The sequence below is a fragment of the Alternaria rosae genome (genome assembly GCF_020736505.1).
Source record: "Alternaria rosae strain MPI-PUGE-AT-0040 chromosome Unknown BKA58scaffold_6, whole genome shotgun sequence".
NCBI classification, from domain to species: domain Eukaryota; kingdom Fungi; phylum Ascomycota; class Dothideomycetes; order Pleosporales; family Pleosporaceae; genus Alternaria; species Alternaria rosae.
The window spans coordinates 698913-716020 of record NW_025763575.1 but is presented as its reverse complement, the minus strand read 5'-3'; the positions used below and the strand labels follow the sequence as shown (position 1 = coordinate 716020).

Genomic DNA, 17108 nt, shown 5'->3' with positions numbered 1-17108 from the left:
TCAAGGTTTCCCAATGTGAAACCCTGAACTTGACGTTGACATGCCCGCGTTGTGCAAACGATGCATGGTTGTCGAGCGTACATAAACACACCCTTGGTCCCTCTTTACTTGTCCATATCAATACAACGACTGCCGCGTCAGGACACGAAGCAAATAAAGATTGCACACCAACAGTCAAGATAACACCGAGCTCGACAACCATCACTGATTCACACGTCAAATCTCCAACCCACCACCTCACGATGTATCTCTTGACCCTCCTCACTCTCCTCAGCGGCCTTATCTTTACCTCCGCCATGCCCTTCACACCCTACAAGCACTTCGGAACAAGCCCGCACCTCGATCCCTCACAAGCCCCCGAATACTGCTCCGCGCTACCCCAAACTCCCAGCGTAAAATGGTGCCTGTGGCCCAACTTTGCCAAGCAATGCTATACGCGCGCCTACGAGCCGCAACCGTGGTGTGAGAACTTTTACCAATATGAGAGCAGACCCCGCTCCATTGGTCCGGATATGGGTGAGTAGTGGCTGTACGAAATGTGTTCCAGGCATTCACTAATTCGGGATTCCTAGGCGGCAACTGCAGGTTCTACAAGGAGTTTGATTGTGGAGAGAATAGGGATGCGGTGGAGATTTGGGAGGGGAGTAAGGAGAGGCCGCTTGAGTGTCCGGGGCTGTCGTTTACGGGGGACCCGAAATGGTTTAAGAGTATGAAGTGTATGAGGGATTAGTGGATTGGGTGCTTTCTCTTGCTTTCTTTGACGGAGGGGATGGGGATGTGGGACGTGTCAAATACAGGTTATTTGTGTTGTCATCGGTTTGGGTTTAAGTTGAAGCTGGTGGATATTAGCTTAGCTATCTGTGCGGTGTATACATTTTTGACGCGTTTGGTGCTGCTTCTTTGAGATTAATCTCGTAATTTGTGCACATGTGAATCAGGGGGATATCGAATCAATGATGCGTTTTTTGTTCACGTAATGTAAGTGGATGACCTAGACGTCGACTAAACACAGCCTGACAAACATACAAAGGGGTTCCAAGCTTCCCATAATAGAACTTACTAACAAGACGGTATACGCCGCCCTATCCACATCTTCTCTGCATGGGTACTGCGTTAACTGAGCACGATGAGCCCTTCCCGATTTTGATCATATTTGGGTACATAAATATGTCATCCACGAAGGTACCTAGGTACTCGCCCTACCTGCAATCTCCTACTCCCGAGCAAACGTCCTACACTTCATGCTAGCAAACCAATCTGGTTTCCCCGCATCACTCATCCCCGGACACTCCAACGTCGTCGTCGGGTCCCCCTTCCAAATCTGCACCGCCTCACCCCCACAATTCTTCTCCTTGAAAAACTCACAGTATCCACCGTCTTGAGGGCGAACGGAACGAACACGCTTTTCCACGTTCTCGTCGAACGTCAGACATACGTCTTTGGTGGAGTCGTAGGCCCACCATTCACAGGGCCCGCCAAAGTTCGGGTTCAGACAGTAGTAGACGCCAGGCATGTTGCCTCAGTCTCCGGGTCTACATTCAGGTAGGCCTTAGTATAGTAAGGAGGGGTTGTAGGGCGGGCTAGATATGCGGGGGCTAACAGCGAAGGGGAGAGCTGTCGCTAGGGTAGTAAGGAGAGGGATAAGGGTTAGTAGATACATTGTGGTGTGAGAGGAACGCGACTTCGTGTTTGTTGTTGTTAATTCTATGGACGCCGTGCTGTGTTGATGCGAGAGTTCTTGTGCGGTTGATATTGCGTGCAAGGACGAAGGAAGGGAAAAGTATGCTGCCAGGTCTATTTATGTCTGTGTTTTACATTGTATGATGCTTTTCAGTATCAAAGTCAACGTTAGGAAACTTGAATTCGCTCGGAGCTTTGATATGGCATTGTGAAGTTCAGGTGTGATCGAATGGGTTGAAAGGGACGCATCATGCTGTTCATGTCGTGGTCATTATTGGAAAGAAGGACGCCAATGTAACATAATATCATCACATTTTTGCGGCCCAGGGAGGATATATATTCGCGTTCTGCATCCGCGTCAGTCTTTTTCCACCTCTTCTACACTATTGTGCCAGCAACCAACAAGAGCCACTGCTACCTCAAGAATAGGCATTCTCCTTGCTGTTCAAATTCGAACTCAACCGTTCGATATGCTGAACATCTGTCCTACATACCTGACCAGTATCTTCTTTGCCATCACCGCTACGTCCCCGGTCAACACGCCCACAAGAGATACCATCGTTGTCAAAATAATCCCAGCCACTGGCGGAGATTTCAGCTCCAATAATGTCGACCTGCACACCTTTAGCGATCCAAACTCCCCTGTCTGCAATTCCAAAGTCGGCCGACCCGGCGGCGTCTACATCTGCCCCGGTCCAAACTTCACGCCTTCTGCAACTCAAAAATGCAGGTGGTGGCCACCTCCTGCTGCTGCTGACGAAACAGTCTGCATTTCTTATAAAAAGGAGCTCAGTCTTGATCTAAGCCGTCCTCAGTCTATCGGACCTGACCCTGATGGCTACTGCCTTCTATACCAGGAGCCGGATTGCAGGAATGGGGCACAAGCTCATATCATAACTAACGGACAAACGTACAAGTAAGTTGATTGAAGTGACGAGGTCATCGGGAGTATGCTAACTCTACTAGTACTATTGGGTGTCCTGGGTTGAACGGTGACTTTGGCATTGTGAGTTTGCAGTGTTGGCCGCTTTCGCGGCGGTGGAAGTGACGGCGGAATGGCGGAAGATTGAACAAATGTTGTGACTGCGACTGTGGCATATTTCATCTATACATTCATGATAGCAGCGCTCTGTAGGCGCGACTAGAAGTGTCTAGTCTTGGGTTGAGATCAGCAGGCGTTTCGAAGTGCGCTGGGAATGAATGGTTTGATGACGTAATCCACGGGCACTAAGGGAAGGAAGGTTTCAGAGCCCCTACCTTCAACGATGCCCCAAACATTCTAGTCTCAACCTCAGTGACAGCGCTCCGGTACTGCATTAGTAGTGCCAGCCTCGCGCCAACTAGCTAGGTACCATGCTTGCCGTCACTACTCCACTTCAGTACCGCGTCGCTACACCACGTTGGCTACAGATCAACACTCAAGCATTAATGTTCGCTGCAAGACAACAAGGTTTCAATCACGTATTCACAAGCATCATTCCTGGTAGTGCCCAAATTGTCATAACGGACCCTTGGTTGCTTGTCCAGTTCTAGAAAGCGAGCGCACCCCTGGCTGAGTCACGCCGCCAATATACCACTTTCTGGCCTACTTCCTTAATTCATCAATATAATATTTTCGATAGGCAGACAAACCTGCCACCGAAATTCGCCGAAAGACAACTCGAGATGTCGCCCTCCGACACCCAGCATTGCGCCCGAAGCTGTCGAAATCAGTCCACCAAAATTCATCACGACTAGACGTATCGCAAGGACCTCTGCGCGCCACATCAGATTGTGTATTGGTTAAGGAACAGACTGGTGATTATGTCAATCTCGACCTTCCACCGCGCACCCAAGACAGCCGTGAGCCTGCATTCACAATGGATGGGGCTACCACCAAGGCTCCGATTATTGAACTTCAAAAAGCTAGTAACTGCGGAAATGGTCTCGACAACCCACGAAAACGGAAGCCTGTATGGCAGCTCTTCGAAGATGTGCGGACAAAGCTTCGGTAATGGCCTGCTGATCAGAGGCGCTCTTACAAGATAGAAGATTGTATATGTGTGGTAAATGGAAGAACATCGTATCTAAAGAAGCTGTGATCGGCATGTGCACAGTCAAACAGTGTTTGACTTGACTTTACGCTGTTCGCCGAATTTATCTGGAGGTAAGTAACACCCCCAATAACACTCAATGTGCAATCATCAATCTTACCTACACTTTAGAACCTATGCGTCACAAATATGAGGCTTTGATCTGCCTGTATGTGAAGCATCAAACACGCTGCGTATCCTCTTCGTATATGTCTCCAGATGGCCGTTGTCTGTGATACCTCGGAGCCCCTTCAAGAACAGCACTCCCTTCCAATCACTGCGTGGAGCATTAGCTGAAGAGCAATGACATCACTTAAGCTCCCAATCGATCATGTTACAATCAAACATACAATGCGAGCAGTACATTGCCACACGCAAGACACCGTGCCACGTGGAGAAGGCGAAGTCGAGTGCCAACAAAGTCTAGGCTCTACAAACTACATGCTTGACCTGCTAGCTATATGTGAATCTCTACGATATCAAGTGCTCAGTATGTTACAAGCGAACTGTCAGTTACGGCTAACCTGCTTGTTCGTTGAGAGTAACAGCATGTACATATATTCCGCCGTGCTCCACGTATCTCTCCCCAGAACAACGACAACTATTACACCTGCATTTCCATTATACTACACTACCGATATCTTAGCAATCTATTGCCGGCCAGTAGCTCACTCGTATATATATATACCCTCGCTCTGATCGAAAACTCAGACATCTGCACACGAAGATATTCCTACAAACACTCTGTTAGCCGATCATCTGCGCTAAAAGCTCGACCACCCCTACCTATCAAAACGTATCACTACTCATATCTCTCGCAGCAAGATGTGTTTAGATACGTGCGTTACGATGGAGAGTCGCTGCCCCAACAACCACTCATATCTAGTAGTAGTATGTCAGGTTTACAACACCACAAGATGCCATCGTGGTATGGGCGAGCCTTTTGCAGTAAAAGAGAACTACTTCGACCTATCAGAAGAGGAATGTGCGCAGTGTAAATCCGAATTTGACCAGGGAGCTGTGTCGAGGCCGACGAAAAGCCTGGTTAGTCTCAAGAGAGCTGAGACAGTGTTAGCCACATCGAGAGCGAATGAGCATAAGATCAGGGATAAGTGGAGCTCGGAAGATGAAAAGAAAAATTTCATCAAAATACATACGTTTCATGGGCTGGCACAATATGAAAAAAGGGTAGCTGTCATAGGAGCTGGTAGGATGCCACAAAGAACCATGGAGGAATACAAAGAAATTCTAGACAATACCATTGACGAAATGTGGGATGGGAATCTCCCTTCAGGTTTCGAGTTTGAAGAGCGGGGAAATCGCAAGACCTGGGCCAAGGGCAAGGGCAAGGGCAAGAAACCAGCATCGGAATCACAACAGACAGAGTTGCCTGGCCTTCGTCGAGAAAGCCAGCCTCCGGCGCTTGCAACTAGCACGGGTCCACCACATGCTACAAACCAATCCTCTATTGGCCACGGGACAGACAGCCAAAGGTACAGTGATGCCGCAGCTCAAAATCCAGCCCGACAAAGCAATTACTCAACAGGCGCGCAGGAAGGCATGCCTCCAAGTCTTCCTCGAGCCTCTCAAGTAAATCGTCCTACGAATCGTCCTAGAAATCCTCCTGCAAATTCCACATTATCCAAGGATGACGCGAAGAAGCTTCAACATGCTAGGCGTCTTGCGAGACGCGAGTGGGAAAAATCTGCGAGGAAGCTTGCTGTGAGCATTAATTGGGGCACACAGGACCAGCGGGAGGAATTGGTTTATCGCTTCGTGCAACAGGCTACGAAATTCTGGGAGGCAGAGAAAAACAAGGGGAAGGCCAGAGTGATCTTCGACAAGTTTCACCAGGAAACTATGATGCGAAAGATTATGGGAGATATTACAGAAGGAAGACAGACCTCGAATTTTATGCCAAGGCCACCTGCCGCAGGTGACAGTTCTTCTTCCGGTGTACAGGGTAACACGGTTCCACCTAGGGGTCTGCAGGCGCTCGCAACTGGTGAAAATCCAGTTCCAGTCACACGATTGCCTAAAGTTCCACGAGGGTATGATTCTCCGAGGAGAGAGGAGGATGATACTGATTACGAAAATTTCCCCATTTCCGATTCTTCCGATATCAAAAAGAAAAGGGAGAATACGGCCCCTCTAGTAGGACGAGGACAGGGTGCTGCCCACGGACAAACACTCACAGTCCCCATACCTCAGCCTACAACAGGTGGAAGAGGCACTACTAGTAGGAGGGTAACGCACCAAAGATTCCGTGAAGATTCCGGCTCCGATCACGCCGAACTTTATGATGGGCCTAACGATGACCCTCCGCGTAGGAGACGGCGGCCAGTACCAGCGACTGCTGGAAGCTCACCAGATCTCATGGGCCAATCTCCTTTGAGTCGCAGCGCAGACAATGGCCTTTGCAGTCGTGCTCCGACCAGAGCCGGTTCCTATGACTACGTGGATCCAGGGGCACCCGCATTTAGCGGTCGAACGGGATTAACTCCATTTAGAGATAATAGTGAAGACGCTATAGGGGAAACTGATTCTGAGTATGAGAACCTTAGAAGCCGGCAGCCATCGCTCGCGGCTGGTGGAGGTTCAAAAAATGTCACAGGCCAACCCCCTCTGAGTCGCGGTCGTGCTACGTCGAACGCCAGTCCAAAAATGTACGAGGACCCAGGGGCACCTCCCGCCAGTGGTATATCGTCGCCGACTTCGAGCGATATGCAACGTTCCCCACGCATTGCAAGCCAATCTCCAGCTGGACGCAGTGTAAACAGCCAAAGCCGTAGTCGTGCTGGGTCGAACGCAAGCAACTCGGCGTCCCCTAGCGGGCCGATGTCGAGACAACTGGCAAAGACAAGCAGTAGAGACCTGTCCACTGCAGGTAGTCCAGGCCGGAGTTTCGTGGGCTCCCCGCTCGGCCAAGAAGGTGATTCACCGCAAGGCGCTCTTCGTCAAAGATCTTCCAGTATCCCCATGCGACCAGGCACCTCTCCATTACCTTCCACTCCCTCGGGAAATACGCCTCATAGTCGTCAGGGAACTCCGAATTTGCAGCAGACAAGACTAGTGACGGGTCGTGGACGAGGCTATGGCCAAGGAGCCGCGCATCCCAATCTTGAGAGCAGAGGTAGGGGCGGAAATTCTAGAGGGAGGGGGCGAGGCACCTAAAAGCAAGATACACGGTACACAGTACGTGGAATCGGAAATAGTATGGAAGAGATGTTGTCTGCATTATTGTGTCTCATCTTGTGCACAATTCTTAGCATGACGTCTATAAAGATAAATGAAAGTGACTAGGATGCGTGGTTGGCGTATAGAATTAGCTTTCCTGTTATGCAATTTGTGATTCTGACTGGACGTGAAGCATTGAACGCATTGTGTAAACTCTTAGTGTGTGCTTGTAGATCGTTGCGAGATCTATAGAAGCCAATTCTCATACGTGCCAAAGGGATTCCTGGTAACTGTACCATGGTTTACGGCATTCTTCACACCATCATTGAATTCTAGTAGTCTTAATAGCAGAGACGACATAGGAAAAAGCGCTATTCAACGAACAGCGTGATTGTGAACTGCCAGAATTTTGATCGCAGAGCATATCACATACAATCGTTCACGTATATCTAGGGTGTTTGTATAACCACGGATAGCGGGATATATATCTACCTCGATCTCCTCCTCAAATACTGTTATAAGAAACCAACAAGAACAACAAGAGCAAGGACGAATAGAATCAGGATAGCAACATTCTGAGTTTACGTATACCAAACACTTTAACGACTCACTGCTGGCTAGTGAACACACTCAACTGTCTATATCCTACGCTTACGCCTACACCCAGCACGAACACTGCCAACAAAGACTTCACAACCAAACCAACACTATCTATCGACTTGTGAACGTCTTGTAACAAACGCTTTTAATTCGAAACTGCCATACCGTCTTAACAATACCTATGGCGTCGCTTCCATCATCTCGTGTGCGGAGTGAGGCGAGCAAGTTTAAGCATGCTGAGTATATGGTAAGAGGCACTTATGAGAAGGGTGCGAGAAAATTTATGGAGAAACTCAATTGGGGTACACACGAAGAGCGGGAGAGATTCATGCCTATCTTTCTGGAACGAGCCATGCAGATATGGCATGCAAAAAAAGCATCTGGTGAAGCCCTAGTAATCTGGCCTCAATATGCCCGGGAAAATCTGATGAAAGCTGTCATGGAAGACATTTCGAAAAGAAGCCAGGCCTCAGATATCGCACCGGGGCCATATGGTGTGGGAAGCAGTTCTTCAACGGGCGTACAGCGCGTTCAAAATACAAACTGGGAGGGTGGTAAAGATAAAACGGGAACGGTAGCCATTGATCTCCAGAGGAACATAATTGAATTCCCAAGGAACACAGTCGACACCCCATTTGGTAGTCCCCGCGCAGCTCCACGATCTCGCTCGGGTAGCTATCACAGTTCACCAATGTCAGAATCAGAGGCGTTTCGTAAGTATATCAACATGCCACCAGACTCACCTTCGCCAGGTCCTTCTGGAACTCAACCTGTGCGAGAAAATACGCATACACATATCACATTGCAGGGTGCTAGTCCAGGACCTGGCGACAAGCGCAGAAACAGTGCGGTTCGTACACCAACGCATCAGCGCTCCATGGAGTTGAGGCCGCGCTCGCCATCAAGCGTTGGAAGTAATCCTGCAGCAGGGCATTCGCCTTCAGGAAAGCCAGTATCGAAGAGGGCGAGAGCAACACCATCGACGAGCAATCTTGGTGCCACACGAGATAGAGCGACGAGTGTCTCATCAAGTCCTCTTGCACCTGCATCATCGAGGAGCATCCCGCATCCAGCATTAACGGATAACGATGAAGAACAAGGCTATATTGGTAAAGGCAAGAAACCGGTGAAACGAAAGTAACGAGGGTGCGCGTTCGGCGTACGTATTTGACTCTGGTGTCATGTTATTGGTCGATGTGTATGTAATAGTCAAGCGTTGTATATTTTTGAAGTCTTTTCGGGTGGTGTTATACGTTCGAGTGGAGATGCAGTGATTTAATTTAGTTCGGATGATAGAGGTGGTTCTGCAATGGATATTGCCGGGCGAAATGGGTAGCTAGAAAAATATGATTATTCCTTAACTTATCAGTTCTATAAGGTTTGATTAGGTCTTGCCCTCTTTAATGTTTGTGTTGCGCACAACAAAGACGCAGCACTGCAGCTATCTTATGTTCCTCTCTTCTAACTTATATCTAAGTGTACAGTATAATACCTTAGTTTATCTACTTTCTCTTATAGTACTATAGTAACGCAAAGTAGATAAGTAACTTATAACTTGTAAGATCTATACATACTTATCTAATTGGATCCTCTTAAAAAGAAAAGCATTGTTAACAGAAGAGCTTGTGTTGCGCATCTGTTTTGGCCCTCGAAACTTGTTGCATACCTGAGAATCGTCGCGCAAGTCGTCTCAATACTTTATATTTATGCACAGATAGCGTAGGTTTGCATATCCACACTGCCTTGAGACTCTTGTTTGCAAATATTTTCAATGTGAAGATCTTCATGTGAGCTGTGGTTTGTACGCCCGAACAGCATGAGGGCCTGACCATTGCTTGTTTGTGCCTAACAAGCGGAAATACTGGTCTCTCAACAGCATAACGTGAATTGTACGGCTTTCGACGGCGAACAATCGCATCACAGACAATAGCCATTGTTCGAGTAGCTCTTTGTGAACTCTCGTATCGTCACACGTTGAGTCAAACGCCGAGAGTCATATACGAGAAGTCAAGAAGAGAAAGTCACGAAGATGGAATCACATACGGAAATTCACGAAAACCGAGGTCGTTTGTCACTACTGTATATATGTACTTGGACGTGCTGTACTTTTCCTTCTGCAGAATACCAACAACGACCACAACCGCTACTTCCATCATTCCAACGTTGTATCAAAGCTTCAGCAATCTACTGCCGGTCAGTACATATCTGCCCTACTCGAACTGCCGTACACTTTAACCATTGCATATGCCAATTTTCTCGGCCACCTTCTTATCAAATCAATGTGTCAAACAGTCGAACTTTCCTGCCCTTTTAAGCACCACACAGAGGTGATTACATATTGCGCACAACGAAGCCCTACCGAAGAATGTGCCAACTCTCAGATCGTCGAGAAGTCGTGGGTCGCGCATCAATGTCCCGAATGCAGGATCCAGTTTGGAAAGCCCCTACGTACAGCGGAAGAGCTGTATCGCGGACAGACAGACACTAACAAGGAGAAAGATGCAATGACTATGTATAGGAGAGTCAAGAAGGCTTATCTATCCAGAGCGCAAGAGTTAGCCCAAGGGCCAGAGATCACGCCCGCGTTGAGCGATAACGATCGGCAACTCTTCATCGACTACTACGTTGTACGAGCCGCAGAGGAGAGGGCTGCCCTTAGATACGCCTGGGAAAAAAACAAAGGAGATCTTCAAACGCCTCCACATGGCAACATCAAGAGGCTGAATGCAGAAGTGGTTGAAGACTTCTCTCGCTTGGGAGCAGCAGCCGTGGCCGGAATAGTAAAAGCATCGATACATATGGCCAAATTTGGCAGCTATGGCTATATAGTAGACGACAAAGGCAAGGCAGTGCCAGTAGAAAGCTCAGGGAACTTGATGAGACCTGCCGCAGTACCGCAATCAGCAGCTCAAAGCAGCTCTTCAGCAGGCGCGCAGAGAAGCATGTCCCCAGGCCTTCCTGCAGCTAGAGCTTCCGCAGCTCAGAATTCAGCCCAGCAAAGCAGCTACTCAGCAGGCGCGCAGAGAAATATACCCTCAAGCTTGCCTTCAGTCTCACAAGCAAATCCTCCTACAGTTCCACTAACTCGAGACCTAACTAAAGCCGAAACTACCAAGGTCAACGACATAAGGTGGCAGGAGAAAAATGTCAGCAAGAAAATCGCTGACCAGGTTGAGAATGTATGGAATTCCAAAGCGGAAAAGGATAGATTCCCCGGAGTCTATTCAGAAGGGATGGTAAAGGTCTATATTCCTAGGCTCATTAAAGCTGGCGGCGGCAGCGCGAAGAGGATGACTGTAGACGAAAAAGATAAGGCCCTGGCGGACATTATTAAAACCTTTGGACCAAAGAAGCTCCCGGTCGATTTCAGGCCTTTTTTGAAAGGTCGTGGATTTGCAAAGGGCAGTCTTGCAGAGAAGGCTTATCTAGATGGTCGGCGATCCAGGACACCTGTTCAATCTTCTCAGGCCCAAGGCGAGGTAGGTAGCCCTTCTTCATGGCGGCATGAACATTGGGCTCAAACCTCGGCTCCCCAGGGTGGACGAGCAGTGGAACATAGCCCAAGACGTGGAGCCCAAGCGCAGCAGCCGCACATTCAAGACGGTCATCCTGAGGATCTGTGGAAGCCCGATTCAGATGACGAATTGTATCACAATCCCGAAGAGCCTCCTGGTACAGGCAGACACGGCCGTACTCCTACTACCGCCTACAGGGATCCAGGTGCACCTGGCCCTACTGATCCAGCGGGATCGACTCCACGTAGTGTGAATTCACTACAAAGTGATGGCACTCGTGCACCCGTCGGAGCACGTGGCACCAGCGGCGGTCCAGACAGGCACGACCACAGTCGTGCTGCGTCAAGGTCCGGTTCCGAAGGGTACTGGAACCCAGGGGCACCCGGCTACACTGGTATATCGTCGCCGACTTCGAGCGATCTGCGACAATCACCACGGATTGCAGGTCAATCTCCAGTCGAATGCGATGCAGACCGCCGCGGCCGTAGTCAAGCCGCGTCGGAAGTAAGATTTCCAGCGTCCTCTCGCGACCGAAGGCATACAAATGAGCCGTCAGCGTCACCGCCAGCTGTTGCACGTCATATTTATTCTAACAAAGGTAACTCCCCATTTGATAGGGCACCCTCGCCGATGCCTCTCACGCCCAATACACAATACATGGAGGATAAGATCGAGAAGGAGGCAGAGAAGAGAGGCGAAGAATATAAAGATTTGGAAAGCTGGGGAAAATCGCTAATGGGTCAATCGGGTAATCCATCAGATCAGGGTCATACTAGTGGAGGCAGAGCACCCTTGGTCCCCCAAAATGTAGCAGCCGGTCGAATACATTCACGGCCTTCTACCAGTGGAAGCAATCAATCGTCTGGCGGAGGAGCTTTCGCGTCGCAGACGAACACCCCGGCCCCTGGCACAACTCAACACCACAGTGGATCGATGCCGAAACCACCGACAAAGAAAAGCACATCAGATATGCGTGCTGCAGGTAGCCCGGGTCAGAGCTTCGGGGGCTCCTCGCTCGGCCAAGAAGTCAACTCACCGCAACCCTCAGTCGGCGCTGTCCATCAAAGATCTTCCAGTATCGCCATACGACCAAGTGCATCTCCAGCGGCATCGACTCCCGCAGTCACTACGCCTCTTGTTCGTCAGGCAACTCCGCCTCTCCAACAGGCAAGACCAACTAACACACCAGGACTCACCGGCGCACCGCACAATACTACACCACATCGTGATCCAGTGCCTCGGACCGTGGCTCCTCCTACGGGTGCTGGAAGGAGTCAGGTCACCGGAGGCGCGCCTCATGGTGCCGGCAATCAGGGTCTGGCTAATAAGCCCGCCAAGGGACCCGCCAAGAAGCCTGCCGTTAAGAAGAAGCCGTAAAGCAGCCAAGGGTATGACACAAGACATATAGTAGATAGAATAGGAGACGGTATAAAGGGATTGCCGGCGCTGGATTTCTTTCTTTTCCCGATCGTTGATTCTTGCATGGTTTGTAGAGATTCGATTGCTTCCCTGTTTACGGAGCGATGGTTTACGGAAGGACACGGTAGTGCGCTCTCTTTTCTTTGCTCATTGCGGTCGGTATATCGGGTAGGCTTTCTGGAAAGGCCTTGTTTATCATTGAGTGTTCATGGCGAAGGCGTTTCGGTATCAGGTCGGTGGTTTGCGATGATCGTGAGAGCGAGTCTTTCTACAGCAGATGTGTTGATAGTATCGGAGGGTCAATGGTGGGACTGGAGAATGCGGACGTGTACATGATTAGACGAAATTACGAAAACACCAAAAAAAACGAAACAACAGTAATCATGCGATAGAAGTGATCTGAGGCAACCGGCGCCGAGTACGTGTGGCGGAGAGAGGAAGAAAGACGGCCTGCGCAGAGATCGAGATTGTCTTTGTAGTATGCGATACCACTATGCCATATGGACAAAGATACCAGCCAGCATGACAATGCTGGAAACGACACGCGCGAGGATGAGTGAAGATGCCACACCATGCCCAGGTGGTGGTCAAAGGCGTGACAAATGATGGCGACGGTGATTACACCTCGAAGGTCAGAGGAGTGACGCGTCGATACCGCGCTAAGAGCTTACGTCATCAGTCTCGTCCCACCACCTGGGCACGGTGCCGGAACTTCATTCCGTGACTTAATTCCACAACCTCATTCCTCAGCCCCATCCCATAACGTAGAACAGAGCGCCTATGGCTCAGACTAGGATCTGGTCTCGGTTTGACCTCATTCCGTAACCATGATGCAGATCATCATTCCCGACACGCGTACCCAACGCGAACACCACCACCACACCCAGCGCCAACCCATACATCCGCATTTTCATGTTTTATAGACATCACCCGTTTTTCGTTTATCTTCTGAGATCAGTGATAACGTCATGTAGGTGATGTCATGTGTGTTTGGTAATGAGGAAGAGAAGACGCGAGCGCGCAGGAACATGGCAGCTTTCGGGTATCACTTTTGGGAAGGAAAATGAGGTACATGAGAAGAAGTTTTGGTCACCAGCAGCTGCGAGATGACGTAAAAGGCAGAGAACATGTGGAAGGTAAGAGCTCTTATGCACGAACACCGCATCCTTCAGTCTTGTTGTAGTTTTCTTCGTTGTCGAGTTTTGGTGCCGCGCAGACGAGACGCGAAGGGCACGGGCTTTTTCATCTTGTGCTTTTGACATCGGGAGTACTGCCCGAGGTCCACAGACGCACACATGTCAAGTTTGATATAGTATTGTTAGAACCGACATGGCTTGTCGTTGATGGGATATTGATGTAAGAGTTGGAAGCCGAGAGATGCGCACACCATGGGTATTCAAGATCTGCTCTTTTGATCCAGATATGAACTTATTGCTTAGATTTTTGAGCACAAGAAGAAAGAAGAATGTACGATAACACTTCTTCCAATCTTGATCGAAGCTATATACCCGCCAGCATCAGCGCTACTCCCACCTTGGGACCGGTGCAGACGGTGCAGCACACATCATCATCTTGTAGAAGCGTTCTGAAAGAGGTGTCGCATCAACGCACGACCAAGTCCACACTACATGGTCTGGCTCGTCTGCTCTCTCAGCCACTCACATATCGAGTGACTCGATGGGTTTTGGATAGAGAAGGAAGGGGAGTTAGCATGCAACATGCCGGGGCGATATTGCACTTTTGGTCAACCACTCCAGCGAACAATGGCTTGTATGCGTTTAGGTTTTGGTTTTTCTGCAAGCCAGGTAAAGAAGAATGTAAGACGAAAGGAACAGTCACGAAGCGGATATAGAGATAGGGCGGAAAGAACCAGGCGAGCACATCTATAGCTGCGTCGACCTTTTCCGTCCTTCCAGAACATCGATACGTGCTCGGGAGTTTTTGGTGTGTTTGATAACATGACTTGTTGTGTTTCGCCTTTCGGTTCGCGGCGTCGAGGAGTTTGAGAGGGGGAGATCCTTACTCCGCACGTTGGTGCGGGCTTCATCTATTTTGGGAAGAAGAAGGAGGTCGAGAGAGGAACATATCATCGACAATGTTGGATTTTGGAGCAGGTAACGTGTGGTGAAATGCGTAGAAAGTAGGTGCGTGGTAGAGAAGAGGAAGTGATGAGAAGGGGGAGCTTATATACGCGTCCACGGGCGGTAGTGTCACGTGCATCGCTTTCCCGAAGGGGATAGCAGGAATGAGTAAGCAAGTTCAGGTTCCAAAAAAAAGAGGCGGAAGATGATGCCCATTACAGCAACGCGCATCGAAGAGATGAAAAGTTGATCGAGCAAAGGTGTGTTTCAAAAAGAGTAGATTGCATGCCTCAACCGCTACACAGTTTGGTGCTAAAACGATGTCCCAGACAACCCGTTTCCGCTCGCAAAACCGAACTTTTGGAAAGGTCAAGGACAAAAGCAATAAATCAAAAATTCAATCGCCCAAATCATGTCCACGCAGCTGCCTCCCCTAGGACCAAAACCCATGGGTATGTCGCAACGCCTTTTGTTGGCCATCAGTTCCGACAAATGACTGCGTATAAGACAGCAAACTGGAACGCAAAACCCATGTCATGATCTATCGCCCGAGTGGCATGGGCGCGTCATGCGGCGTTCAGCGCAGGTATGCTGGGAGCATAGACATCGCTTCACGCCCTTATCCAAGAGCTCGTCAAGCGGATGTTCAGGGCTGGCTCACCGTACGCGCCAATTTCGCCACCCTCCTACTCATCCTCATACTTCACCTAGAGCTTTGTCTTCTTCCTGTAGAACGGACCGCGATAATTCTCAAGGCCGCCCTCACAGTCCAGTCCGAGGAAGGGCGAGCCATAGTCGTTTTTCAGGAACCGCCTGTCCTTGGCATCAACATGAACTCCCTCTTTCATCGCCGTCTCAGATAGCCGGCCATTCACACATGCGATATCCAGCTTCTTCGGGCCCAGCTTCTTCAGTATGCTGACGTAGATCTCTTTGAGGCGAAGCACTTCCTCGCGCTGACGACAGAACTTGAAGCCGTAGTCGCGCTGAACACATGCAGGCGGTACGTCATCGGTGGGGTCTTCAATGAACTGTCGTAGACGCCATACAGTGGAACGCTCGCGTGGTGGTGTGGTGAGGAAGGCCATGAGGTAGGGGAAGAGGTCGCGGAAATGAGCGTACTCGTACTTGTCGAAGAGCTTCACGACGGAGTTCATTTCTAGGGCAATCTGCAATTCGCGGAATGCAATTTCAGGATCTTTGGCCTCCTTCAATAGCGCGATGTAAAGCCCTGCTAGCTGTCTTTCTTGCTCTTCATCCTTGGCGGTGACGAAACCGAACGAATACCATGCGGCAGTCTGCATAGATAGCAGCCTCTCTCGGATTATGGTGCCAATTAGTTGCGCAGTTTCTTGTTTGGTCGCGGGTTGCAGGGAATGGAGAGGGAGATCCCGATCTTGTTGATTTAGGTAAGGCTGCACCGCAGTCATCAGCGGACCGAGGCTAGTGACAGCTGGCTGAGGAGGAGGAGGAGGAGGAGAAGAAGAAAGAGGATGATGAGGAAGAAGAGAGGTAAGGGCAGGGGTTGCAATTGCCATTTCGATCGCTGTTACTTCGTATCGCTGCATTCTCTTCGACTTCTCTTTCTGAATTGGTGAAGAAGGCTTGATCATTTTTGGTGGTGTAGCGCTCGCCATCGGGGTCGCGAATGACACACTCTTTGCTGGCGAGTTAGGCCTCAGATGAAATGTAACGTTCTTAAACGTTTGCGAAGACCTAGTAGCCCGAACCAAAGTGCTGTAGACACGTTCGGGAAACCCTAGGGTACATATAAGGTCGAATAGTTTATTGGCGAAGTGGGTCTTCTCGAGAATGTACTTGAGGCGGTTCCGTAGATCGGGAATTACCCTTATCATCGTTGATGCAAAGTGAACGAGTCTGTTCAATTCCCCCATTGAGCCATCAAAACTATGGACGTTATGAGATAGCTTGATGATCTTGTCGCCAAGTTCGCGATCCAGCATCGAGCCTCTATTGTCGGCGTCATCGATGCCGAACATCCTCGTGACGAGTTCGTCGAATGTAATCTGGTTCTCTTCAAAGCTATTTTGTATACTTCGTATGACTTGTTCGACTCTGTTGTAGTTAAAGATGAGAATGACGTCCCACAGTTCTGAGCATGCGCGATCGAGTGGCGGCCCTAGAAATGTTAGCGTCGAACGCTTGTAGTCAGATGCAGCATACCAGAAGGATGCATCGCAACAGCGGCCAGCCCATCTTCGAGCTCACGCACAAATTTCCGTAGTCCTTCATCGAGCGCAATGTTTGGCCAAGGCGACTGTTTATTTCTCGTCAAGAAGATATCCATGACGTTGACGTTAGGTGGCTCTCGTATGTTCGCTGCGGTGCCTAGCATCTTCGACAGGCGCCTTAGGAAGCGATCCTTGAGGCTAAGCGGTATGCCTAGTCCCTTTGTTGGTACGATGCCGGTCGAGTCATCGATGAGATCTTCCTCGACGAAGATGCCATAGGGATTTTCTTCGCAACATTCGTTCTGATTCATCGCAACTCCTGGTTGCTGCTGTTGCAAAGCCATATTACCGGGGTATTAGATATGCTTCTGT

General features: G+C 49.5%; 7 protein-coding genes across 7 annotated transcripts; 5 read left to right on the top strand and 2 right to left on the bottom strand.

The window, feature by feature from the left end:
• Positions 1-242: 242 nt before the first annotated feature.
• On the top strand, positions 243-730 carry BKA58DRAFT_421521 (uncharacterized protein; the record flags this gene model as incomplete). The annotated part of the gene is made up of 2 exons (XM_046172784.1): positions 243-516; positions 573-730. 2 exons carry the CDS (start codon positions 243-245, stop codon positions 728-730), a joined length of 432 nt encoding a protein of 143 aa, XP_046024083.1.
• Positions 731-2150: 1420 nt separating this feature from the next.
• Positions 2151-3674, top strand: BKA58DRAFT_402581 (uncharacterized protein; the record flags this gene model as incomplete). The annotated part of the gene is made up of 3 exons (XM_046171734.1): positions 2151-2596; positions 2647-2686; positions 3303-3674. 3 exons carry the CDS (start codon positions 2151-2153, stop codon positions 3672-3674), a joined length of 858 nt encoding a protein of 285 aa, XP_046024082.1.
• Positions 3675-4577: 903 nt separating this feature from the next.
• BKA58DRAFT_402580 (uncharacterized protein) lies at positions 4578-6926 on the top strand (the record flags this gene model as incomplete). The annotated part of the gene is made up of 1 exon (XM_046171733.1): positions 4578-6926. One exon carries the CDS (start codon positions 4578-4580, stop codon positions 6924-6926), a length of 2349 nt encoding a protein of 782 aa, XP_046024081.1.
• A 784-nt stretch (positions 6927-7710) lies between these two features.
• On the top strand, positions 7711-8670 carry BKA58DRAFT_402579 (uncharacterized protein; the record flags this gene model as incomplete). The annotated part of the gene is made up of 1 exon (XM_046171732.1): positions 7711-8670. The coding sequence occupies one exon, from the start codon at positions 7711-7713 to the stop codon at positions 8668-8670; it is 960 nt and encodes a 319-aa protein (XP_046024080.1).
• A 1138-nt stretch (positions 8671-9808) lies between these two features.
• On the top strand, positions 9809-12733 carry BKA58DRAFT_421520 (uncharacterized protein; the record flags this gene model as incomplete). Its single annotated transcript, XM_046172783.1, has 1 exon — positions 9809-12733. One exon carries the CDS (start codon positions 9809-9811, stop codon positions 12419-12421), a length of 2613 nt encoding a protein of 870 aa, XP_046024079.1. The 3' UTR covers positions 12422-12733.
• Positions 12718-13065, bottom strand: BKA58DRAFT_386421 (uncharacterized protein). The gene has a single exon (XM_046170460.1). The coding sequence runs from the start codon at positions 13035-13037 to the stop codon at positions 12810-12812; it is 228 nt and encodes a 75-aa protein (XP_046024078.1). The 5' UTR covers positions 13038-13065; the 3' UTR covers positions 12718-12809.
• Positions 13066-15022: 1957 nt separating this feature from the next.
• BKA58DRAFT_470043 (uncharacterized protein) lies at positions 15023-17080 on the bottom strand (the record flags this gene model as incomplete). The annotated part of the gene is made up of 2 exons (XM_046175172.1): positions 15023-16684; positions 16729-17080. 2 exons carry the CDS (start codon positions 17078-17080, stop codon positions 15252-15254), a joined length of 1785 nt encoding a protein of 594 aa, XP_046024077.1. The 3' UTR covers positions 15023-15251.
• Between the last annotated feature and the right edge of the window lie 28 nt (positions 17081-17108).